Source organism: Malania oleifera, chromosome 3 (genome assembly GCF_029873635.1).
Source record: "Malania oleifera isolate guangnan ecotype guangnan chromosome 3, ASM2987363v1, whole genome shotgun sequence".
In the NCBI taxonomy this organism is placed as follows: domain Eukaryota; kingdom Viridiplantae; phylum Streptophyta; class Magnoliopsida; order Santalales; family Ximeniaceae; genus Malania; species Malania oleifera.
In genome coordinates, this window is record NC_080419.1 from 107020666 (window position 1) to 107048317 (window position 27652).

A 27652-nucleotide genomic window follows, 5' to 3' on the forward strand; every position below is an offset into this window, starting at 1 on the left:
CCCACTCCACCACGCCGCCCTTTTTATTTTGCTTCTCTTAACGACTAGTTATTTTGAGAAAAATTAATTTTAAAAATTCAAAAGATAATTATAAATATTTTTTAATTTTGACAAAAATGTCAATATAATGAATTTTTGTCAATAAATATGACTTTGGTTGTTTATGAATTATGACGGTTCAATGTATCATTTTCTTTTTTTTTGAGTCTCTTATATGGGTTCATTAGTCAACGTCACGAGATGCATATTACGTTATCGATTTAGTAAGTAGTACTTTTGTTCAAACTAATTGAAAGAAACCGATCTTAAAGACACGTGGCTTGGAACATGTCTTGAGATTGCATTTTTTTAATAAGTAGATATTACATGGTATTTCGTTTTTCGGCCATTTGCGTATTTTTCTAAATAAAGTACTATGTGTGTGTGTCGTCTATTCATTAAACAATTTAAATTTAATATTTTCCGACCATCGATCATATATGCACATTCTACTGTTGCTATAAACTCGACAAAGACCAAACTTCTAGATGGCCTATGAAATAATATAAATCATAAATCTTTTAAAAATAAATATTTTGTCTTCCTACAATTCATTTATCTTGGAAACAAAAAAACACATTAAAGTGATATTTCCCTTGTAAAAGCTTTCATATCACAATTGAATTATCTATTTTAATTCAAACTACAAGTATTTTTAACTATCTTTTCAATATAAATCTTAGGGCAAAGAAACTAGTCTTTCCCAAATTTAAAAAATTTTAGGAATCTCTCTTAAGATTTTAAGAATTCCAAGGACCTTCTTGGGATTTATTAAAAGGACATAAACCTCCATTTATATTTTACAAAAAAAGATAATTTTTTTAGCAGAGGTCTGTATCTTTTTTTACAAATATTATGGGAGGTTTGCAGTAATTTTGAAATTTCAAGTGAGGTTTATGGCATTTTTAAAACTTGAGGAAAGATTTGTATTTTTTTGTCAAACTTTTTAGGGAAGATGAGTATTTTTTGCGCTAAATATTATTATAAAACTGACACTTTTATCTTTCAAATTTTCATTTTACCAAAAAAAAAAAAAACTTGTAAAATGTATCTTACTTTGCACAAGAAAATTTTATTTGATTTTCTTTACAAATATATGAACCTGTAAGGGTAAGGTCATATTTAATTCACAAAATATTTATTTTTAAAAATAAAATTATTATAATAAAAAGATTTAATGACTTATAAAAGAAAAAACATTATTGTCATAAATAAATGAAAATATAAATATATTCACTGGTCAATTGGTAAAATTATCCATATACATTTTTTTTATCTAATTTCTTATTTAAACGAAAAAATCATTATTCGCCTCTATAATTTTTTACATTCTCATCATTCTCCATAATTTTTACTGTTCTACAAACTAAACATAATCTCGAGATTTATTAGTTATTTTTAAAATATAAATAAATCTATTTTCAACTAGCAAATCTATTTTTTTTCCTTGTCAGCGTTGCCAAACAAGGGTGAAAGTTTAAATACATGCATGGACATGCATCATGTATGCATGTACATGCGCACAAACATTAATAGAAAAGTTGGCACCGGCCTCCCACCTTTATAAATGGCTGTCTCCGAGTCTTCTCTCTCTGCCCTTTCCTATTAACAGGAAGCACAGAAAGAGAGAAGAGCGAGAAAGAGCCAGAGAGAGAGAGAGGAGCGAGAGAGATAAAGAGGGAGAAGGTGTTGAGGCAGAATCAAAGACAAAATCCTTCTCGCGCTCTCTAGGGTTTCCCCAATACCCAAAACCCTAGCCCATACCTCTCTTCCGTTTTTCTCTCCCAGCTTCCTCTCCCCTGCCACCCCTGCAAATCAAAAGGGAATTCATTACATATCTCGAGGCTTTTTCTTCTTTTCGCGCGAATTCGGTTGTCCTTGTAAGTGCTCAATCTCTGTTTTTTTTTTCCCCTCTCAATTTTACATTATTTTTAAATTTTTATTCCTGTGCTTTTTGTGTTGTGTAATGTGATGAGACGGTTTGATATGGCATTTTGGGGATTTGAACTTTGCGATTCTGAAAAACAATGTAATGTTGTGTTCTTATTAGATCTAACATTAACACTGTTTGGTTGCTGAGAAAACGGTGGCAAATGAAGAAATGAAGGGAAATAATCTGTTCTTATGGGTTTTTTTTCCTAATTTTTTTTTTTTAAAAAAGAAACCCAAATCAGTAAATCCCTTCCTTAGGTTCTACAACTACTGGGCAATAGCTTCGGAGAAAATATACACAATAAATCGACTTATTTCGGGTTTTTTTATATTTTTCATCTTATCAAGAGCATCCTGTCTTCCAGTCAAAAGCCATGCCACTGCAAATGTCTAATACTATCACATAATATTACCTCTTTTGGCAACTATTTATTAGTTTTTCCTTCTTACTGGCTTCTAAAACCTTCATTAAAATTGTTTATTTTTTTAATTGGTTTTTTGTCCAAAATACTATGATATTCCACTCAAGTGATGCTGGGTTATCAATTTTGCAGTAGCATTAATAACAGCTCTAAAAATTTTCATCCCTTATGCATTACCATATAAGACACTTTTTATTAGTATTATCTTACCTAGTTGATCATAGCATAATTAAGAAAATGTAGTATTATTTTTCACTTTTCCAATTTTTATATGAAAACTTTGAAATAATAAATATGTACATAAAAATTCTCATGTAAATCTAAAAAAATTGCTAGAGGCAGTTAAACTATTTTTGCCAACTAAGGGAACACATAATTTCTGAATAATATGCATTTATGGTGTAAATGGGATTTGTCGGCTTAGCTATTCAACTATAATGGTTACACAATGTGCACACTAATTTCATCAGAAGTTTGGGTTATGTACCTCGGAATATAAATCTTGTCTCATCAAGTATAAATTATTATTAACCAAAACATTGTCCTTTCAACATAAGTTCTTTACTTATTTCCCTTTCTTTCTCTTTGTTATGGAGAAATAATCTTATGGGGCTAATACTTGTCAGGAGTTAACGCCATGGTTTTCTGGGTTTTTGGCTATGGGTCCCTGGTATGGAACCCAGGATTTCAATTTGACGAGAAAGTGATTGGCTTCATTAAAGGTTACCGGCGTGTTTTTGATCTAGGTAAGCTTTGTATGTTATCCGACTGAATATGAAGTAAAAATGGTCCTCAATTTGTGCTTGGACTTTTCTGTCATTCTGTGATATTCATCTGAATATGAAATGAAAGTAGTCCTCAATTTGTGCTTGGGCCTTTCATTGCGTGAACATGTATTCAGTTTTGTATTGATCTTATTCTTTATTATGCTGTATTCAAAGTAGTCCTCAATTTGTGCTTGGGCCTCATTGCGAGAACATGTATTCAGTTTTGTATTGATCTTATTCTTTTTGGTGCCAGCATGCATTGACCACAGGGGTACACCAGAAAACCCTGCAAGAACTTGTACCTTGGAGCAGGATGAAGGAGCCATATGCGTAAGTGGAACACTGATCATGCATTTTCATTCAATGTTAATCTCTGTTGTCCCTCTTTTGATGCTTCCTCATCCTACATTATTGTTTTCCCGGTGGACCCAGTTTTTTTCTTCTATGATTTCTCACTCTCAAATTCTTCTTTCAGTGGGGTGCTGCTTATTGTATACGAGGAGGCCCTGAGAAGGAGCAATTAGCTATGGAGGTAAACTATTAATTTGATATCACTTGGACTTCCCTGGCCACACCAGCATTTGTGGATAAAAAGTAATACCATATTGTATAAACTTAAAAAAACTGTAATTGTCATGGACAGTTTTGTTGTCTTTCCCCAATCACAACAGCATAGCATTTGTCACTTTTGAGATGAGAACATATTCTAATTTTCTCTATCTTGTTTTGAAGTATTTGGAGCGGAGAGAATGTGAGTACGATCATAAGACACTAGTGGATTTCTACACGGTAAGATGGTGTTTGGTTACTTCTCTTTCCTTTATTCCCCCTTCTTTTTTATTCTGTTATGTTCTTATCTTTTTATGTTTATTATTTTGCTTTATCTCAGGAAGGGGACACCTTAAAGCCTTCGGTAACAGGAGTGATAGTGTGAGTTACCACACCGTCCCTTGATACCCAGATTTCTTTTTGGGGTTTTATGTATTAATTTTTTTAAAACTAAACAGACATTGATTAACGCTTTGTCCTTTCTTTCTAGTTTTTTGCACTAAATTATTTAGAAATATTATAAAAGCACAAGTAATGATTTGCCATATAATTTGCAGTTTCACATCCACTCCAGACAAGGAATCAAACAAGTACTACTTAGGCCCTGCACCATTGGAGGACATGGCCAGGTATAGATCGCTTATAGATACGATATTTTTCCTCTCTGATGTTTAAAGTTATTGTGTTTGAAAATCTTCTCATTTCTTGCCTGCCTAATCAGGCAAATTGCAACTGCATTTGGTCCCTGTGGAAACAACAGAGACTATATTTTCTTGTTAGAGAAGGCTATGTTTGATATTGGTGAGTTTGCTTGTTTCAAAAGTCCTGTCATGAACAGATTAAAACACTTCCTTTCTGTATACCACATTTGACTGAGTTCTAAAATCACAGGCCATGAGGATGACATGGTGATAGAGCTGGCAAATGAAGTGAGGAAGGTACTTGGAGACTTGGGCATAGGGATTTCGAAGGAGAAGATCTTGACTGGACCATTGCAGGTTCCACTTATGACTAATATCCCACCTCTTCAACTGCGGCCACTTCCTGAAGCCATTGCTGCCTTGGAGTCCTAAGAGGAATAATGGATTGAAAAAAGCAAGGTCTCTAACCAGAACATCTCTCATTTCTCAGCGTCTTTGACCTTTTCTTCTGTATGGGATGTTGGTTCTTAGTAGTCTCACTCTTAGCATTCATTAGCTGTGACTTTCTTGGTTCTTTTACTTTAGATCAGGGTTGGTTAAATTCCAACATTTGGTTTGGACTTGGGGAGAGAATGTGACTGACAACTATCCGCACTGGATGTAACTTTGCAATATTTACTGAACAAAGATACAAGAGAATTATTGGCGGCTACTAGCAAATTACAGAGCACTGATTTCTTCGGGAATTAACTTTTGTCACTTTTCCTTTCTCTAATCTATACGTTGGATGTTTGTTTGCTTGTGGAACCATTGGTCAATGATGGCATGCTCCGTGCATAAGCACGTGTTCTTCAATGCCTGTAAAATAATCTCTCTTGTTTAATGAGAAGTAAGATCAACTAGCAGCCAAATGAGTTGGACCACACATTGGAGAGCTAGAAAATTTGGACTGTTGTTTCTTGAATCTAAATCAAAAGCAAGATGACGTTACAGTTTATGCATAACCTTTCGTGGGAGATGCATAATTTATACATGAATAGAACAAGAATAGAAAAAACTGTATCTCCATTCCTGGTCCATCTTTCAACCGAAACATAATATTTAGAACAAGAATAGAAAAAACTATAGAAGAAGAGTCCTCTAGGAGAAATTAATGTAGAAACCACCGATCCATGTTTCACATAGATAACATGGAGGAACTGAATTCTTGTATGATTTTTCTAGGAAAGCATAAACAATCAACGATCAATTTTCCAGTCCAACCTCCAAAAAACCATGTGCTTACACTTTCCCTGGTAAGTGTTGTCAGAGACATTTTTGTTGCAAACTTCTCCTCAATGCATATGCGGTGTCATGGTGGGATGGCCAATCACTGCCAATGCATGCAGAGGAATGGAAGTTGTATGTGTCAAATCCTTACCATCTCAATCCAATTATTGGAGGTCTATTCCATCCCTTCTGTTGCATTTAATATTAACTAGCTCACTCCCCCTTGTGGTATGTTATTAGGCCTATTTGTATGTGCTCAAACTATCTAAACTATCCTTCTCTTATCTTATGTTTACATGTATTATGCGGTTTATGCTTAACCTGTTACAAATGTGTGCATGCCTTAAATTATTGTTTACTAGAGTCATACTAGGGCTGAGCAGTGTTTGGTGAAAATCAAATTCGTCGACTGAACTAAAATTGTTCAATTAAAATGATTTGGTGAATATTTGGCATTCAGTCAGTTCAGTTTTTGAAAAATTTTGATGTTCAGTTATTGATTCAATGTAAGGCAAATTTTATTTGATTAATCGGACAAGTCTATTGAATAATATATATTAGTGTTTTGTAATTTATAAAAATCTAAAGTAAACTGTAAAACTCCCTAATCCCCATTCCTCCCCTCTCGGACTACTTGATCATCATGCCCCTCTCCTTCAACATGCCACATCGATGTTGTCGATTGATAAAATAGAGATAACTAACAGTAAGAGGAATTGTATCATTCTCATCTATACAATATTCGATACAGACATGGTATTTATATACATCAAGAAGGAATATTCTTTTGTAACACATTTCAGTATTACAAATAGAAATAGGATACGTATGTAACAAAAAATTATTCTGGAGGATTTTGGCTTGGCACGTCTTCAATATTTGCTGATGAGTTGTCCTTTGAGGTCTGATCACGTGTGGTACTGTTTTTGCTAATACACCCCTGTGAGCCAAGCATGTATGGAAGTACAATGAAGTTGGCTTTGTAAATATGTCAGCAAGTTGATCCTTGCTTGAGAGAAAAAAGACTTGAAGAGCTTTTGCTTGAATTCGATCCTATACAAAATGATAGTCAATATCTACATGTTTGGTACGATAATGCATCACATGCTTCTTTGAGAGGTATGTTGCCCCCAAGTTATCATAGTAAGGAGTAGGAGGTTTTGACAAGAAAATTTCTAGCTTAGAAAAAAGTGATTGCAGCCATAACAATTCACAAGTTGCATGGGCAAGGGCCTTACATTCTGCCTTCGTACTAGATCTGGGTATAGTGGATTATTTCTTTGAGCTCCACGAAACCAAGTTCTTGTCGTAAAAGACACAATAACCACCAGTCGATTTCCTGTCATCTGGGCATCCTGCCCAGTCTACATCGGTGTAGGCAACCAGAAATGGAGTAGGAGAAGGTGATAAATAGACCATAGTGAAGTGTATGCTTTAGGCAGCGTAAAATACGCTTAACACTTTATCCATGGGATAAGCATGGGGCATGCATAAACTAACAAATTTGGATGACAGAAAAGGCAAGATTTGGTCTGGTAAATAGCAAATTGCAAACTGCCCACTACACTTCGATATAAAGAAGGATCTTCCACAGAGGTGGAATCAAAAGCAGACAACTTAGTGGAAGGTGACATGGGCTGTTAATGGGTTTATAGTTTAACATATTTGTCTTTTTGAGAAAATCCAAAATGTATTTCCTTTGAGATAACATGAGACCAATACCACTACGATGACATTCAAGGGCCAAGAAATAATGTAAAGATCCCATATCCTTAATAGGAAAATCAGTGCTTAAAACCAAAATAACTTGAGCTAAAACACTCGGATGTGAGCTAGTGAGCATGATATCATCCATGTAGACTAGGAAATAGAGAACCACATATTGATGTCGATAAATAAATAGTGAGGTGTCTGATTTGGAAGCAACAAAGCCCAATTCTAGTAGTCGAGAACTAAGATGTGCATACCAGGCGCGAGGAGCCTGTTTAAGGCCATATAAAGCTCGATTGAGCTTACAGGCATACTGAGGAAACCGAAGGTGTACAAACCTAGGTGGTTGAGTCATAAACACATGTTCATCAAGAGTCTCATGCAAAAAAAAAAAGAATTTTGGATGTCTAACTAGTGAATCAACAAACCAAAAAAAAATTGGAATAAATAAGACTAACCTTGTAGAGACCCGAACCAGGAAAATAAGGAAATTAAATAAGAAAAGGAAAAAAGGGAACAACAGGCTTTGTCGACGAAGTCCATGTTCTCGTCGATGAAGGCCCTTATGTGGTTCGTCGCCGAAATTCAGAGCATCGTCAACGAAGAGATCCAGAATGTCCGAAAATATCAGGTTTAGGGTTTGTCAACGAAGCCTTTCTTTTGTCAACGAACGGCCTCCTGTAGTTCATCGACGAAGATGCCATTTCATCAACAAATTTAACCAGGTCAAGGGGTCTATAAATAGGATTTTTGTTTGCTTCTTCATTAAGAAAACTAAATATATATCTCTCTCTCTAGAACCTGCGCCCACACCCTCTCTCTCTTTGATAGTTCGCCATTCGTTGCCTGTTTCAAAGATTGGAAGTTACCACGAGGATTAGGGAGCAAATATCTACAAGTCTAGAAGAGTGGATTCTTGATCTCAGGAAAAAGCTAGGGTTCGATTTTCGAGCGTCTCGGGTTGTTTTTCAAGAAATAGGTAAGGGGATTATATTATGTCAGCTATGTTTATGAGTTTTAATAGAATGAAATGTTAAAACGATTTTTAGATAAACAGTTATGGATTTTCTGGGATTTTCAGGCCTAAGGTTTGGTTAACCAACTTTATTTTTGAAACCAACCGTTTAAATTCAAACATAATATTTTTATAGTATAGCATTGGTCTTTCTGAATGTTTTTATTGGTTGGGAAATTGTTATTTCAAACCATAGACTTGTTTTAAAACCAACCAAAGACGGTAGGGTTAATTATCTCCATTTTTTTTTCATATTTAGCTATATATCTATATTTAGTAAAATAACGACCTAGAGATATTCATATCCCAGTTTTAGCAGCAGTATTTATGTTCTCAAGCAGATGATTTATTTATGAGTTACCAGATGAAAAATTGTGTGGCATGAATATAGTTTTTAATTGACATTAAATGAGCAGGTTTTGTGTAATACTGAAATGTGACGACTATAAGCCGAGACATGAGATATGATGACTATATGTCAAGAGATGAGATATGACGGCTAAATGCCGAGTTTATGAAATGCCAATTTTTACCGAGCCAGTTATGACAGATATAATACTCTTACTGAGCCAATATCTAGCAGATGTTTTCACAAAATTATGTACAGCTTAAGTCACATACAGTTTTATGAAATGAATTATATTTCAATTTTATTATGATGTAAATTGTCATATATGATAGTAGAACCCTATTATGATGATCTTATGGTAAGAGCACAGTACTATAACTATATGTATGTAAGGGTGCAACCACAAGTCTCAAATAGAGTGTGGATGGGAAAGGCTATTGGTGACTTGGGTAAAGTACTCCCCGATGTAGAAATTCCGAATGACTCAGCCTTCAGGCGGCCTTTGGGTACATATTGAGTAGGCACCATCGTACTACTTTATGTTTGACTTAGCATTAGTTGGCCGGCTATTTACTAGGTCTAGCCTTCGAGGTGCACAACCTGTCATGGGGGGAAGCATGTCGCACATGTATGTGATGGTGTGATGACGCTAGTCCTACAGACCAATTTGTATCTTCTAGGCATATATGGGCCTATTTACTATAAAAAGGACTATATTGAGCCAACAATATATATTTTCAGATTTACAGAGTAATACAGATTTTAAAATGCCAATTAAATGTATTTAAATGTTAGCAGTATATGTACACATGAAATCTCATGCTAGCCACACACCGATGATAATATAATCCATCTTACTAAGAGGTGTCTCATCCTAGCGTACAAATGTTGTTTCAGGTCCTCCGAGGGATCGAGTTTAGCATACCATCAGGCTGGTTGTTAATTGTTGGTTGTTTTGTCAAAGCCGATGAGTTGTATACGGTAGCTATATTCCTTTTGGAGATTGCAATAGTAAATTATGTTTTAGTTATATATGGATGTATATGGGAAACAATTAGAGACTCTGGTAAGTATTAGATAATATATGTTTTCCGCTGTGTATGATTATGCAAATTAGTATGGAACACCCATTTTTCCCCTTGTTTGGGCGGGTTGTATATGTATGGTATCAGAGATATTTATGTTATGTATGTTTAGTGGCACTATGAGCCCACCTAGAGGGTCGGGGCGCTACAGTTGGTATCAGAGCTAACCAGGTTATTAGGTCTTGTAGACTTAGTTAGACGAGGTTAAGAGATCTTACCGGAGTATAGGTGTCAGAGTAGGACAAGGGTAGGAATGGGTATGATAGGATTTTTGAGTTTTGCTTCATAAGCTTGGAGGCAGAAATTCATTGGCGGACTTCTGTGTTTTTCTAGATCAGTCAACGGGTTCAGAAAATCACGACAATCCATTGATGGTTTTGTTTCCAAGTGGAGGGGTGGAATTTAAGTTAGAATGAGGGTATTAGGTTGGCAAAGTACGTGGTCATTAGGGACGTTGACTTATTAAGATGAGTCTTATAGTATTGTAGTTGTAGCAAATATGTAAAGTACTAAGATTTTAAACAATTTGCTCAATTATCTCTTCAGGATGGAGTCCAGGGATAATACTGCTAATGTTGGAGGCAGTAGCAGCAAGGGGGCTGGCAGTGATACTACGGTGGCACTTCGTGACTTCACCCAGCAATTATGGGGGAGGTCATGCGAAATTCTAGGGGTAGGACCATCCCTCGGCTGAGTTAGGAGGTTCTATTGATCAGTTCACCTGACTAAAGCCTTCTACCTTTGCAGGGAGTATAGACCCGATCCGAGCAGAGAATTGGATTTGGGAGATCGAAAAGATCTTGATTGTTCTACATTGCACGGATGAGCAGAAGGTGCTCTATACGACATTCAAGTTGACTAGAGAAGCCAATAGATGATGGGAATCAGTGAGGATGTTGGAGGAATAGAGGCCAGTATAGGTGGCAATGACATGAGGCCGTTTTAGAGAGGTGTTCTTTAAGCTATACTTTCTAGCCACTGTTAGGAATGCTAGGATGGAGGAGTTCATGATTCTGACTCAGGGGCAGCTAATAGTTCAACAACACGCCGCCAGATTCATGGAGTTATCGCACTTTGCTCTGTTTATGGTACCGGATGAGGTGAGGAAAGCCTAAAATTTTGAGAAGGGTCTGAAGAAGGAGATTCGGAAGCAGACAGCGATACTACAGATTCAGGATTTTTTTTTACACTGGTGGATAAGGGCACCGTGGCAGAGAAGAGTCTGTTGTGGGATTCAGAGATCTAGAACCTGAAGAAGAGGCTGATGCCCTCCATTTCTTATTCAGGTGCAAGGTATGGCACTTGGAAGAAATATGGTGGTGGCAAAGACCAGCGGTGAGAGATTGGTGGTGGTACAGTTCAGGGAACCTCATCTTCCTCTGCTTGTCCTATTTGTGGTAAGCGGCATGCAGGGAAGAGCATGATGGGTTTAGGTGTTTGCTATCGGTGTGGCAGACTAGGGCATATGACGCGTGAGTGCGGCACCCCAGAGATCAATGCACCCCTACAGCAGCCATATTGAGGAGGTGCTTAGGCACCATGTGGCGGATATCAAAGGGGTACGACCCAGGCGAGGGTGTATTCCCTAACTCCTGGCGATGCAGAGAACGCAGGAGACGTGGTGACAGGTAATATTTATATGCTTTCAAATAAAGTTGTGGTGTTATTTGATTCAGGAGAAACACATTTTTTTTATTTCCTGGGGATTCCTTAAAGTATGTGGGTTAGAGGCGTAGCTATTAGATGATGAGTTAGCAGTGGCTACATCGTCAGGGTTAGTAGTTGTATGTAGTAGGGTGATTCGGGATTTCCCAGTAGAGATTCAGGGGAGAGTATTACTAGTCAGTTTAGTTGTGTTTGATATACATGACTTCGATATCATTCTAGGGATGGACTGGTTAGCAACCAGTTATGCCAGCATCGATTGCCGCAGGACAGAGGTAGCATTCGGGCCTCCCGGGGAGTAGGAATTTAGGTTTGTAAGGTTGCATGTGTGTTCTACACCACGTATCCTTTCATCTATTCAGGTTAGGAGGTTACTTCTGGAGGGGTTCCAGGGGTACGTGGCGTTTGTGAAAGAAATGCCGAGAGAAGAATTTAAGTTGGAGGAGATTCCCGTAGTAAGTGAGTTTCCATATGTGTTTCCAAAAGACTTGTCAGGATTGCCTCCTAATTGTGAGGTGGAGTTCGCTATAAAGTTGACTTTAGGCACGACACCGATTTTGAAAACTTCGTATCATATGACTCTAAAAGAACTGAAGGAATTGAAGGAGCAGCTACAGGAGCTATTAGATAAGGGTTACATTTGACCGAGTGTTTCACCCCGGGGAGCACCGATGCTGTTTGTGAAGAAGAAGGATGGGTCGATGAGGATGTGAATCGACTATAGAGAGATTAACAAGGTGACAATGAAGAATAAATACCTGTTACCCAGAATTGATGGTCTGTTTGACCAGCTACAGGGCACACAAGTCTTCTCTAAGATCGATCTACGATTTGGGTATCATCAGCTAAAGGTGAAATCGGAGGACGTACCGAAGACTGCATTCCGGACTAGGTATGGCCACTATGAATTTCTAGTTATGCCTTTTGGATTGACCAATGCTCTTGCAGCATTTATGGACTTGATGAACAGGGTATTCCACAAGTATCTAGATCAATTCGTGGTCGTTTTCATTGATGACATCCTGGTTTACTCGAGGAGTCCTGAGGAGCATGCGGTTCATTTGAGGTTGGTACGTCGAGTGCTCATGGAGAAGAAGATGTTTGCGAAGTTTAAGAAAAGCAAGTTCTGGTTAGAGCAAGTGACATTTTTCTAGGGCATGTAGTGTCTAAAGAAGGGGTATCAATGGATCCAAGTAAAATAGAAGTGGTAGTGGACTGGGCAAGACTGAAAAATGTTCAGTAGGTCAGGAGTTTTCTAGGTCTTGCAAGATACTACCAACGATTTGTAGTAGGGTTCTCTAGACTATTAGGTCCATTGACACGACTAACGAGGAAGAACAAAAAGTTTAAATGGATTGATAAGTGCGAACAGAGTTTTTAGGAACTGAAGTAGCAACTGGTTACTGCTCCAGTTCTAACCATTCCGTCAGGGGATGGTGGATTTGTTATCTACAGTGACGCCTCTAAGAAGGGTCTCGGGTGTGTTCTAATGCAACAGGGAAAGGTAGTTGCTTATGCTTCTCGTCAACTCAAGGAGTACGAGAAGAACTACCCGACACATGATATAGAGTTAGCAGTGGTAGTGTATACATTGAAGATCTGAAGACACTACCTGTACGGTGAAAGGTGCAAAATTTTTATTGATCATAAAAGTCTTAAGTACTTTTTCACCCAAAAGGAGCTGAACATGAGGCAGAGGAGATGGTTGGAGCTTATAAAGGACCATGACTGTATCATTAGTTACCATTCAGGAAAAGCTAATGTGGTAGTTGATGCTCTGAGTTGGAAGTCAGTAGTTGTGTCAATCTCAGCAGTGGGTGTTCAGCATCAGATTAGCACGGACCTGGAAAAGTTAGGCATAGAGTTAGTGGAAGGAAATCACCAGGCATCCATTTCTAGCTTGGTGGTACAGCCGACCTTACGGGAGAAGATCAGAACAGCTCAGAAGGAAGATGCAGAACTAGTAGAGGTTATGGAAGGGGTTCAGGAAGGTTTAAAGTTGGATTTCAATATCCCCGATGATGAGGTGTTGAGATTCCATACCAGGATTTGCGTATCGAATGACGTCGAGATCAAGCGAGTCATTCTAGAGGAGGCACATCGTTCACTCTACACAGTACATCCAGGGAGTATGAAGATGTACAAGGATCTGCGGGAATCTTTCTGGTGGTCTAACATGAAAAGAGAGATCGTATGTTTCGTAGAGTAGTGTCTGACATGTCAGCAGGTGAAGGTCGAGCATTAGAGGCCAATGGTACTGTTGCAACCACTTCTTATTCTTAAATGGAAGTGGGAGCATATTTCCATGGATTTTGGCACAGAATTTCCATTAGCACTTCACAGATAGAATGCGATTTGGGTAGTGGTTAACAGATTAACAAAGACTGCCCATTTCATCCCGGTTAAAGTCAGTCATTCTATGGATAAGCTGGTAGAGCTATATGTTTAGGAGATTATCAGATTACATGGAGTACCAGTGTCGATTGTCTTAGATAGAGATTCACAGTTTACTTCCCGGTTCTGGAAGAGTCTTTAGGAAGCGTTGGGATCTCAACTTATGTTCAGTACTGTGTTTCACCCATAAAACAATGGTTAGTTAGAGAGGACCATCCAAATCCTAGAGGATATGCTAAGGGCGCGTGTTCTGGATTTTGGGGGCATTTGGATCAAATATCTGTCGTTAGTTGAGTTCGCTTATAACAACAGTTATCAGGCCAGTATCGAGATAGCACTATATGAGGCACTGTATGGTCGGAGGTGTCGATCTCCTTTGTATTGGGTTGAGGTTGGTGAGCATTAGATTTTGGGCCAAAGTTGGTCTAGCAGACCTCAGAGAAGGTTAAACTTATCAACGAACGGATTAAAGCAGCTCAGAGTCGGCAAAAGAGCTACGCAGATACACGCCGATGAGAGCTAGAGTTCGAGGTAGGTGATGCTATATTTTTTAGGATTATTCTAATGAAAGGAGTGATGATGTAAAGACTCGAAAAATTAAAATGATTGAAATAATAAAAATAAATAAATAAACTAATAGATAAATAAATAAAAGGAATGGTGTGGAAAAAAAAAGGAACAAAAAAATTAAAATTTAAGAAATTAAATTAAATTAAGATAAATTAAATAATTAGTAATTAAATTAAAATTTCATTACATTGGATTTAAAAAAAAAAACAAAAAACTAATTGAAATAATGATATACATATATATATATGATTAATATAATATAAATTATATATATATATATATATATATGTTAAAGTATATAAATGATGATTAATGCTTCTTCGGGAAGCTTCATCCCAAATTGAATTTGGGATTTCAAACCCCTGCGCGTCTTCTCAGCTTCCTCACGCCTCTCATCTCACTTTCTGCTTTTCTCTCAGCTTCGTCCGTCTCTCACCTCACGCCTCCTTCTCTCTCTTCTTATTTTCTTGGCCAATATTCGGCCGATCGAAAAATCAAAAATACCGTTGGGCTCTGCTCATCACCACCGATGTTTCTCCTAGAGCAGATTGGTCGTGGGAACGACTTAGGCACTACTCCTAGGGAAAGGTAATTTTTTCCTATTTTCTCAATTTTGCTTTAAATCTACTGTTAAATCGGCGATCGGGTACCACTACGTCGTCCTAGTCATCGTCATCGTCATTTTGACGTAGGTAATTTTTCAATTGAGATTTTCTAGGCCCTACTCCAAAGCAAGAGTGGGATTTGGGAAATTTGGCAAATTAGTTAAATATGTGATATAACTGAAAATTGAAAATTTTGACCATAGAAAATATTTAAATAGTATTTTATTTAAGAATAATTTAAATGGAATTAGGGTTTTGATTCATGGCTCGGGTAAGCGCCGCGGGTATAATTTTGGGCCCCGCAGGCATAATTTAGGAAATTAAGTGGGAGTATTAAATATTAGTTTAAATGTTAATTTGAGGTGTGTGGAACTTAGGGAAGGCTAGATGGATAGTATTTTGGGGAAATGAATTAATTAATTTGGAAAATTTAGTAATTTGACTATATTTAAGGGTATATTTATTTATTTAGAATTTATGGGCTTAGAAAATATTAAAATAATATTTTATTCAGGATTAATTACATGGAACTAGAATTTTTGAATTAGGGTTCGGGTGAGCGCCGTGGGCATCGGTGTGGGATTCCCATCGGTGTAGTTCGAGAATTCAGGTAAGGGAAAAAATATATATTAAATCAGAATTTTTATGAATTTAATGAAAAAATAAATTGTGTTATATGTACGTGTATATGTTTTAGTATGGGTTTAAAATGCTAACCATTTGAATTATATATATTTTTTGAGTTTATGGCTGTTTATTAGATACGTATATGCGAAAATGAACTGATGAAAGTAGAAAATATTTTCAGGATAATTATGTAAGAAATGAAAGATATTTTTAGTATATAAATATTAAATGTTGGTTGGCTTATTTTACAGGCAGTGTATGAATTTTATTGCTAAATTGTGTGGCATGAGTAAATAAAATACTGTATGGAAATATATGTTAAATGTATGAGATGCGAGTTAAATAAGTAATGCATTGTGAATTAAACATGACATGGACTATGTTGCTTGTGTGTGTGAATGCAACCATGTAAACAGCTGAAATATGCTGGATAAACAGCTGAAATATGCTGGGTAAAACAGTTGAAAGTGGTTGGGTAAATGTGTAATAGCTGAAAGCGGCTGGGTAAATGTGTAACAGCTGAAATATGCTGGGTAAAACAGCTGAAAGTGGCTGAGTAAATGTATGACAGCTGAAATATGCTGGGTAAAACAGCTGAAAGATGCTGGGTATAAAATGAAATAAAATGAAAAGGGAAATGAATGAAATAGAAATGAAATGTGAAATGTGAACAATGTAAAATGGGAAAGAGTCACTTAAAGTGAAATGAAATGTAATGTTAAGCCATGAATATGAACAAATGTGTATGATTGAATAATAATAGAAAGAATGATGTATTATGATATTAGAAATATGTATGTACGCAGAACATGTTACGATTGGGCGAGGCGTACCTTTCGCCTGAGGGCTTGCTGAGTAAGGCGAGTGCACTAGTAGCTACAGATGTGGTAGTAGCCACATAATGTACTAGGGCAGAGGGAACCTACTTGTATGGGTGGGTAGATTTTCCTATCCTTAGGGCCTTTACCGGTAAGCTATTGTTGAACAGTGTGAGTACGAGATTAATTTATCACTTGAGGGCTTACTGAGTAAGGTGAGTGCCCTGGTATGCTTTAGCTGCGACCTTTGTGTTGTCAAAAATATCAGAGCAAAGGGGTGCTACTTGTATAGGCGGGTAATCACCCCTATCCTCGGGTAATCTCGTGGTTAAACATTTGCATGTGTTGAATAGGATCAAAGAATGATTTCAAAAATTGTGTTAGCGATTTTTTAAATATTAAATATTATGTTGATTATAAACTCATGTTGGCCACACACTGTTTTAATATATTGTTTCTTCCCTTACTGAGATGTGTCTCACCCGAATATAAACTAATCTTTTTCAGGACTTCCACGAGATCGAGCTTAGAGAGCTCGAGCTATTATAGCACTTTTGAGGAAAAGAGTATAATTTTGATGTTTTGGGAATGTAAATATTTTATGTATTATGTTTAAGTCTTCTGAGTGTTAGATGGTTGTGAAACGTACTGAAATTTGGGGATTATGTTCTAGAGATATGTATTTATGTAAATACAGGTGGATGTATGTTGTATGTTAGAACCTAGATGGATGTAGAATACTCTGGTGTGGTATTGGTTGAAAGATTCTAGTTTTGTTTTCCGCTGCATAAATGATATTAGAATGTGTATTATTAGGCAAATGAATTGATTAGTAGCACTCCGGGCCCTCTCAGGAGGTCGGGACGTTACAGATGAGGTTTGGTAGGAAGGGCAAGATGAGCCCTAGGTACGTCGAATCGTTCAAAATTACGGAGAGAGTCGATTCAGTGGTGTATAGGATATCATTACCTCCAGTACTGTCTAGGATTCACGATATGTTCCAAGTGTCCATGCTTAGGAGGTATGTTCCAGATCCTTCGCATGTGATCAGTTACGAGTCGTTGAAGTTTGGGGACACGTTAGCATATGAGGAGATACCAGTTCAAATCCTAGATCATAGAGAGCAGGAGTTACATATGAAGAGAATTTCACTAGTAAAGGTACTGTGGCGAAATCAAACAATGGAGGAAGCTTCGTAGGAGTTAGAGTCGGAGATACGTCAAAAGTGCCCACAGTTATTCAGAGACGCTTAGAGCTAGACTGGTAGATAGAACGCTAAGTAAGTGGTATGTATGTTCCCTAGTTAGAGTAAGCTTGTTTATGGTTTAGAGTATGTTTGGTCTTCAAGGAAGCTTTTTTTGGATATTGTAATCTCTCGAGATGTTAAGTGTAACCCCGGTATTCCTCCGCCATAAGTGAGGGCAAGTAATAAATTTGGGACAGGGCTACTATTTGGGCGACTGCTGGCTCTTCCTAGAGTCAGAGCAGTGATGGTTTAGATGATGTGATAGAAAGCAGTTAGCAAATTTTGTGGACAAAATTTTTATAAGGAGGGGAGATTGTAGAGACCCGAATTAGGAAAATAAGGAAATTAAATAAGAAAAGGAAAAAGGGGAACAGCAAGCTTCATCGACAAAGTCCATGTTCTCGTCGACAAAGGCCCTTATGTGGTTGTCGCCGAAATTCAGAGCATCGTCGACAAAGCCCTTCTTTCGTCGATGAACGTCCTTCTGTAGTTCGTTGATGAAGGCGTCATTTCGTCGACGAATTTAACCGAGTCAAGGGGTCTATAAATAGGATTTTTGTTTGCTTCTTTATTAAGAAAACTAAATATCTCTCTCTCTCTCTCTCTCTAAAACCTGCGCTCACATCCTCTCTCTCTTTGATCGTTCGCCGTTCGTTGCCCATTTCAACGATTGGAAGTTACCGTGAGGATCAGGGAGTGAATATCTACAAGTCTAGCAGAGTGAATTCTTGATCTCGGGAAAAAGTTAAGGTTCGATTTTCAAGCATATCAAGTTGTTTTTCAAGAAATAAGTAAAGGGATTATATAATGTCAGCTATGTTTACGAGTTCTAACGAAATGAAATGTTAAAAGGGTTTTTAGATAAATAGTTATGGCTTTTCTGGGGTTTCCGAGTCTAGGGTTCGGTTAACCGACTTTATTTTCGAAACCAACTGTTTAAATTCAAAGTGATATTTTTAAAGTATAGTATTGGTCTTTCTGAACGTTTTTATCGGTTGGGAAATTGTTATTTCAAACCATAGACTTGTTTTAAAACCAACCAAATACGGTAGGGTTGACTATCTCCATTTTTTCCGTATTTAGCTATATATCTATATTTAGTAAAATAATGACCTGGAGATATTCATACCCCAGTTTTAGAAGTAGTATTTATGTTCCCAAGCAGATGATTTATTTATAAGTTACCAAATGAAAAATTGTGTGGCATGAGTATAGTTTTTAATTGGCATTAAATGAGTAGGTTTTGTGTAATATTGAAATGTAACGGCTATAAGCCGAGATATGAGATATGATGGCTATATGTCAAGAGATGAGATATGACGGCTAAATGTCGAGTTTATGAAATTCTGATTTTGACCGAGCCAGTTATGACAGATATGATACGCTGGTTTTTACCGAGTCAATATCTAGCATATGTTTTCACAAAATTATGTATAACTTATGTCACATACAATTTTATGAAATGAATTATGTTTCTGTTGTATTATGATGTAAGTTGCCATATATGATGGTAGAGTCCTGTTATGATGATCTCATGGTAAAAGCATGGTACCGTAACTATATGTATGTAGGGGTGCAACCACACATCTCAGATAAAGTGTGGATGGGAAAGGCGATTGGTGTCCTGGGTAAAGTACTCCGCGATGCAGAAATTTTGGATGACTCAGCCTTCGAGCAGCCTTTGGGTATAGATTGAGTAGGCACCATCGTACTATTTTATATTTGACTTAACATTAGTCGGCTGGCTATTTGCTAGGTCTAGCCTTCGGGCTGCACACCCCATCATGGGGGGAAGCATGTCGCACGTGTATGTGATGGGGTGACGACACTAGTCCTACAGACCAGGTTGTATCTTCTAGGCATATATGGGCATATTTACTGTAGAATGGGCTATATTGAGCCAACGGTATGTATTTTCAGATTTACAAAGTAATGTAAATTTTAAAATATCAATTAAATGTATTTAAATGTTAGCAGTATATGTACACATGAAATCTCATGCTAGCCACACACTGATGATAATATAATCTGTATTACTAAGAGGTGTCTCACCCCTAGCATACAAATGCTGTTTCAGGTCCTCCGAGAGATCGAGTTTAGCGTACCACCAGGTTGGTTGTTGATCGTTGGTTGTTTTGTCAGAGCCAGTGAGTCATATATGTTAGCTATATTCCTTTTGGGGATTGTAATAGTAGATTATGTTTTAGTTATGTATGGATGTATATGGGAAACAGTTAGAGATTCTAGTAAGTATTAGATGATGTATGTCTTTTGCTATGTATGATTATGCAGATTAGTATGGAACACCCATTTTTCCCCTTGTTTGGGCGGGTTGTATATTTATGGTATTAGAGATATGTATGTTATATATGTTTAGTGGCACTCTGGACCCACTTAGAGGGCCGGGGTGCTACAAACCTAATGGAAGTTGGCTTTACCATAGGACTGAACGTTTCATTGTAGTCCAAACCTTCAAGTTGACTGTAGCCCTTGGCAACCAGTCTTGTTTTTCTCCTTTCAATGGAACCATTCAACAAATGTTTGGTCTTAAAAGTCCATCTATAGCCAACAATATTCTGAGTAAAGGTAGGGGAACCAACAACCATGTGTTAGTGGAAATGAGGGCATCAAATTCGAGCTGCATCACGCGTATCCATTCAGGAAATTTTGAAGCTTTAGAAACAGAGGTGGGTTCATCTGGAACAATAATGAACGTGGCATGGGCATAGGGTAGAGGCTAGGAAATGGTGCCATCAATTTTGATTTTGGGACAATGGTTTTTGGATTTGGCTCTGGTTTGCATGGGATGAACAGAAGGGAGAGGTGGCTCAATGGGGGAAGTTGATTCTAAGGAAGATGAGGTAGAGTGTGCCCTAGAGGAGTCAATAGGTGGGCTTGGGTTTGAAAATGATTTGGATATGTCAATGTTGGGTGAAGATGTAAGTGTAATTGAGCTAGGACTATGAGGTGTCAAAGTGGGTAACGACCTGACTTCTTCTATCATTCTTTTTTTTATATTAAATACTATGAAATTCCACTACTCTGATACTTTTTAAATTTAAATCAAACCATCCACCTAAGCAGCGAGAAGTTGAATTCATATGACCATATCCATATATATACATACAATACCAGAGTACCAAAGTAATTTCCAGAACATACATAAACAACTATTCCCAAAAATACCCTCAATTGAGACTAGGGCGATATAAAAATAACCTCCCAAAAATACTTACTCTACCGATAAGGCAATATAGTAGCCCCCTCCACCCGCGAGCCTGATCTGCTCGCCTAACTGGATCACCTAAAAAATATTAAATCACTGGGATGAGACAACGCTCAATAAGACGAAATATGCTATTACTAGTATGTGGCACATGAGTTACATTTCTATAAAAATTTGATTCAAAAATATCATAAATAACTGAATCTGAGAATACTGGTATAATTAACATATAATGTAACTTCTACCTACGTTTCTTAACATATCTGTCTTTATAAATTTTCTATTCATTATACTTCTAATATTCATAAATACATGTACCGTTTCTGTAAATCGGTATATACATATAATAACTGAGAAAACTTCCCTAGATGGTTGTATGTCATGATTTAACCCCTCATGACAGGGTTGTGCGACCCGTGGGCAGGACTTATCACTAGTTGGCCTACCAAGATAAATCACTATTCTACGAAAATCCGATCGGCCTCCTCAACCCTAACTTATGAGGAGCCTGTCCACTTCATAGGCTCGATCGACTGCTATAAATCCACATACTATCTGAGTTATGTGGTTGCACTCTGAACTGTAAAAAGCTACGATACCGTATTTTGTAATCTAATCTGTAATGGTCCATCAGGGTCTGATACTATATAATACATTTCTATATACAATCTATCTATTTTACCATGATTTAGCATTAACTGTATTAACCATGACGCTGTAATTAATTGTGTCTGTATCAATTGTATTTCTAAAATAAACTGTAAATCTGTATGTCATAGTTTTGTAAAACTGTAAATCATGGTACTATGAAAAATTGTGGAAGCATTTCCCTATCAGTATATACTGTAAACATGATCCTAAAAATACTATAAAACATCTTTTTGCATATATACTGTAAAACATGATTCTGTAAGGAGCTGTATAAAATTCTATACTATATCAATATTCTTATGCCACAATTAAAATTCATTAAACATAATTTATAAGTTGTATAAATTCCTGCTCTGAAAACCCATGAACATATATTATATTATTCTGGTAAAAATTCTATTTTTAACTAGCTTAGCATATCTTCCTTACCTGATTTCTGCGAAAGTCCCCTACTGTGACTGGTCCTACACTCGTTGGGTTCCCTACTCTCGTAAGGTTCCCTACTCAACACTCTGAAAACAACGTTTCCCAGAACAAAATATCATTATTTTTTACATACAACATTTTATATAACTATGAGAAAGGCAAATTCTGAATAAAATGTCTTACCCTGAAATTGGGATGGAATTCAACCTAGCCCCACCAACGATCTGCTCCGGCAGACTTGGGGAGAACTTTCCTAGGAGCGTCGTGGTGGCCTCAGATCTTCGATCCAGTGAAAAACAGGGCTGGGATCGAAGAGAGAAGAGGGAAGAACCGTAGGAGAGAGAGAGAGAGAGAGAGAGAGAGAGAGAGAGAGAGAGAGGATTTTGCTGATAATTCTGCGTAAAAATTTGAGTTTAGGACTAGTTATACTTTATGCTTCGTCGACGAGTCACGTCACCTCGTTGACGAGGCCATGAAGGACGTTCATCGACGAATATCTTCTCCTCGTTGACGAAGTTCAAGAACTAACATATAGTCTCTCAGTATCTTCTCATTAACAAAACACATGCTCGTCGACGAGCTCCTCATGTGTTCTCGTCAACGAATACCCTGTGTTCATCAATGAGACCCTATTATATTCTTTCTTGAATCCTTCTTTCCTCTTTTCTTTTTATTATTAAATTATGATAATTATTCGGGTCTCTACATGAGATAAATGGATTAATGAAGTCAAGATTTGTTGATGAGTTGGGCTGAGTAGAATAGGAATTAAGATTTTGTGAAGGCCCATGAGTGTGAGAAGGGAAAATTAGTGGTAAGTGAACGTGCAAAGAATTGGGCCGAGAGGGAGGAGATGGACTTGGGTTAGAAGAAAAAAAGGGGAAGTTATTTTCATCAAACAACATCTTATGAGATGTACATTTTTGCAGTGGAACATGAAAACACATATAGCCATGGTGAGTAGAGTTGTATCCTAGGAAAACACATGGGAGTGACCTAAAGCTCATTTTGTGATTATTATACGGCCTAAGATTAGGCCAACATTGACAACCAAATGTATTTAAAAACATGTAGTCTGGTTTTTTATGAAACATAACTTCATATGGTGACTTGTTATGCAAAACGGGTGTAGGGAGTCTATTAATTAAAAAAACAGCAGTGACAAAGCATCTAACCAATAAGAATGAGATGTGGAATAATGAGCAAGAGTGCAAGTCCAATCTCAACAATGTGTTGGTGTTTTCTTTCTACCGGACCAATTTAAGAGTGAGCATAGGGACAAGAAATGCAATGAGAAATACCAAAAGATTGTAACACATTATTAAGATATCTAAATTCTCCACCCCAATCAGATTGTAATGCTCAAATTTTTGTATTAAAGAGAGTTTCTACATGATGTTTAAAAGGTAGAAAGACTGTGACAACAACAGATTTATATTTTAAAGGAAAAATCTAGGCAAACCTACTGTAGTCATCTACAAGGGAAAGATAGTATCTAAAACCACCATGAGATAACATTGGTGTATGTCCCCACATGTCTGAAAATAGATGTTGAAGAGGAGTTGTAGATCTAGATGAGGATCGACCATATGGTAGTTGGTGGAGTTTAGCTTTGCAACACAATGAGCATAAACCAGATGAAGAAGATGAATTGATAGGAAAAGAAACTTTGGAGATTATTTTATCAACTAGTTGCATGGACGGATGGCCTAGTCGAATATGCCATTGGAAGGAAGAGGCACATTCACCAATATTTGTTTGAGGAGATGGATGTGTTGGTGGAAAAGCATACATGCAATCTTTAGTAGGGCCTTGGAGGAGGACTTTCTTGGTTCAGGAATCCTTCACACAGAAAAATGAAGAGTGAAATTCAAAAAATACATAGTTATCTTCACAGAATTTTTTGATAGAAACTAAATTCTTAGAAATTAAGGGAACGTGATAAAGTTTTGAGAGAAGAAAATTGTCATTTGTGGAAAGGATGATGGAACTACCAACATGGTGAATTGTAAGATAATTACTGTCACCTACATGAATTTGTGCTTCACCCTTGTACTCAGATGGATTAAGAGAAATGTTAGAGAAATCATGTGGAAAATGATTGTCGGCGCCCAAGGACGTAGTTAATTCTATACCAAACCTCGTTAATTTTTTGTCTTGTTCTTTTTGCTGTTTTATTATTAGTTTCTGCATTACTTTAGTTTCTTATTTATTCAATAGCATTAGTTGTAGTATTGGTGTTTGGCACAAGTGGGGTGCTCAGCACAACAATTGGTATCAAAGCTTTGAATAGTATCGATACGGAGGTGTTCCTCTATTAGGATCCTTGATTCCATATTTGATGCCTAAGAAAGACCTTGTCTAAGTGAGTGCTTAGAGACCGTTGCGGCTCAATCGCTCCCTGGAGGTCGGCCTGGTCAAAGTGGAATTTCATAGGATAAAACAAAGTAGACACAGTTGGTACGTACTATTCATCCTAAGCCTTTTGCTTTGTTGGTTACTATTGAATATATAGAAGATGGCAGAAACTAGTGCAATAGTAGAAGAAACTCAATCCACATGAACTCCAACTCCTTTGGCTTCAGCATCATCATCAAAGACGATAGATAATGCTCGGTTTGAGGTGGAAAATTTTGATGGTACCAATAATTTTGGTATATGGCAATGTGAGGTGATCGACATCCTATATCAGCAAGAATTGGATATCGCTTTGGATGATAAACTAGTGGATATGGGTGACAGAGATTGGGAAAAGATCAATAGTTAGACATGAGGTATGATTCATCAGTGTCTCGCTAAAAATCAGAAATATTGTGTTATAAGGGAGACATCTACAAAGAAATTGTGGAAGACATTGGAAGATACATTTATGACCAAGAGTCTAGAAAATTGGCTCTATTTGAAAAAAGAAATTGTTTTTCTTCCAGTATCAACTAGGTATTTCGATTAATGACCACATAAATGCTTTCAATAAAATTTTGGCCGATTTGTTAAATTTGGATGAAGAGGTGAAAGATGAGGATAAAGTCATATTGTTACTGAATTCTCTCACTAATGATTATGAATATCGGACCATCACTTTATTGTATGGGAAAGATAAATTTACTTTTAATGTTGTTTGTACTACATTGATTAGTACTGAATGCAGAAAGAAGGATCAAAGGGTCCATAAGGAAACAACGGAAACAATAATAATAAGGGGACGTTCTCAGAGTCGTAAGCTTGGAAGGAGGAGTAAACCTCATGGGAGGAGTAAATCTCATGAGAGATCTGCTAAAGATGAATACACCTTTTGTCATTAGAGAAGGCATTGGAAGAAAGATTGCCTTAAATTACAGCAAAAGAATAAGGGCAAAGCACATTCTAATGTCACTATAGCCAATGATGATGGAAGTGAGTTAGATTTTTCTCTTGTTAGAACATGTTCGTCACATTATTTTGGTGAGTGGATTTTGGATTATGGTTGTTCCTATCACATGTGTCCCAATAGGGAATGATTTTCTAATTTTGAAGAATTAGATGATGCAGTTGTTTTTATGGGAAATGATAATACCTGTAAAACGACTAGAATAAGATCAATATAGTTGAAATGTAAAGATAGAACTATTAAAACCTTGACTGATGTTAGGTGTATTCCAAGTCTAAATAAAAAGTTGATTTCATTGGGTGCCTTGGAATCTAAAGGGTTCACTATCACTTTGAAAGATGGAACCTTAAAGATTAAATCAGGTGCGCTGGTGGTGATGAAAGGTATAAGGAAAAATAACTTGTATTATTTACAAAGTAGTACTGTTATTGGCTCAGCAGTTGTTGTTTTTGAGAAAAATATAGGTTCAAATACAACCAAGTTATGACATATGCGATTGGCACATGTAGGAGAAAAATATTTGCAACAATTAGCTAAGCGAGGTTTGTTGAACGGTGCAAAGGTGTGCAAACTTGAATTTTGTAAGCATTATATTCTGCGAAAATAGATTAGAGTGAAATTTGGCACTACAATTCACCAAACTAAAGATATTTTAGACTACATCCATACAGATGTATGGGGGCCCACAAAAACGGCTTCATTGGGTGGTATGCAGTATTTTGTCACTTTTGTTGACGATTTTTCTAAAAGAGTTTGGGTGTATTCTATGAAACATAAAAATGAAGTGTATGATATTTTCCTTAAGTGGAAAAAATTAGTTGAAACTCAAACTGGTAGAAAGATTAAACGGCTCAGATAAGATAGTGGTGGTGAATACAAGAGTGACCCGTTTATGAAGGCTTGTTAGGATGAAGGTATTGCTTGACACTTCACAGTTAAAGATACACTACAACAGAATGGGGTGGCAGAGCGCATGAATCGGACTTTGCTGGAGAAAGTTTGCTGTATGTTGTCTAATGCTGAGTTAGACAAAAGGTTTTGGATTGAGGCTGTTAGATATGCGTGTCATCTCATCAACCGTCTACGATCATCTGCAATAGGGGTAAAAACACCCTATGAGGTATGGTCTAGAAAGCCTGCTAGTGATTATAAGTCTTTACATGTTTTTGGTACTATGACTTATTATCATGTTAAAGAATCTAAGTTGGATCCAAGAGTCAAGAAAGCAATATTCTTGGTAATTAGTGCAGGAGTAAAATGATACCGTCTTTGGTGTCTAGAGATGAAAAAAATGATTTTAAATAGGGATGTGACTTTTAATGAACTTGTGATGATGAAGAAAACAATACGTAAGAAGTCACAAGTTGAAGAGAAGACCAGTGGTACTCAACAATAGGTGGAGGTTGAGACAATTTTGGGAAACCCAGTGAGAAATGAGACTACACAAGGTAGCTGTTGACCTAATAAGGCTTATAATTCTTATTTTGATGATAACAAATCAAATGATATGTTTAATATGTTTCAAGCAAAAGTTTTCAGGAAAATAACAAAGCTCAAAGTGCATAAGGAAGTTTATGGATTACAAAGAATTCTTGAAGAACACAAAGTAAAGCTCATGGATTACAAAGAGCATGAAGAACAAAGTTATATTGTGAAAAGCTCAAAGGAAAGATTGCAACCACAAAGATGATGGAAGAACAAGTTTGAGGACTAAAAGAATTATATTTTTTTAAGGATATTTTAAATGTAAGTACTTCAAAGTTAATCTCAAATATAAAGTGGTTTGAAGCTCATAAAAATTCAAAAATATGTTTTTATGTTTATACTCTTAAGAATGTTTTTTTTAATGAAAAGAAAGGGTTTAAGAAAAGAAAACTTTTTGAAATTATGAAGGGCCAAGCGACTGCCATGAAGAGGCAGACAACTGCCACATTAAGAAAATGATTTTTCAAAAAGTCAGTAGTTTGACAGGTGACTGCCTAACTAGCCAGGCGCCTGCGTGAACAAGTTAGGCGACTGCCTTGGTTCTGGCAGGCGACTGCTTTGGTTCTGGCAGGCGACTGCCAGCATACTGTGTTGAGAGAGTGCTCTGTGACAGGCGATTGCCAAGTGTGGCAGGCGACTGCCACTCGAACATTGACATTAATTCTCTCAACGGGAATATTTTTTAAACCACGTTTTTGAACATATTTATTTCAAAATATTTGGAAATAAATTTTAGGAATCTTTGGGAGTAATGGTCGGCTTCTAAAAACATCTATAAATAGTCAAAAGCTTCA

General features: G+C 36.8%; 1 protein-coding gene across 1 annotated transcript; it reads left to right on the plus strand.

The window, feature by feature from the left end:
* Positions 1–1596: 1596 nt before the first annotated feature.
* Positions 1597–5096, plus strand: LOC131152108 (gamma-glutamylcyclotransferase 2-1). The gene is made up of 9 exons (XM_058103755.1): positions 1597–1919; positions 3020–3139; positions 3414–3490; positions 3636–3692; positions 3893–3949; positions 4050–4090; positions 4267–4338; positions 4431–4510; positions 4601–5096. The coding sequence occupies exons 2-9, from the start codon at positions 3031–3033 to the stop codon at positions 4780–4782; spliced, it is 675 nt and encodes a 224-aa protein (XP_057959738.1). The 5' UTR covers positions 1597–1919; positions 3020–3030; the 3' UTR covers positions 4783–5096.
* The last annotated feature ends 22556 nt before the right edge of the window (positions 5097–27652 follow it).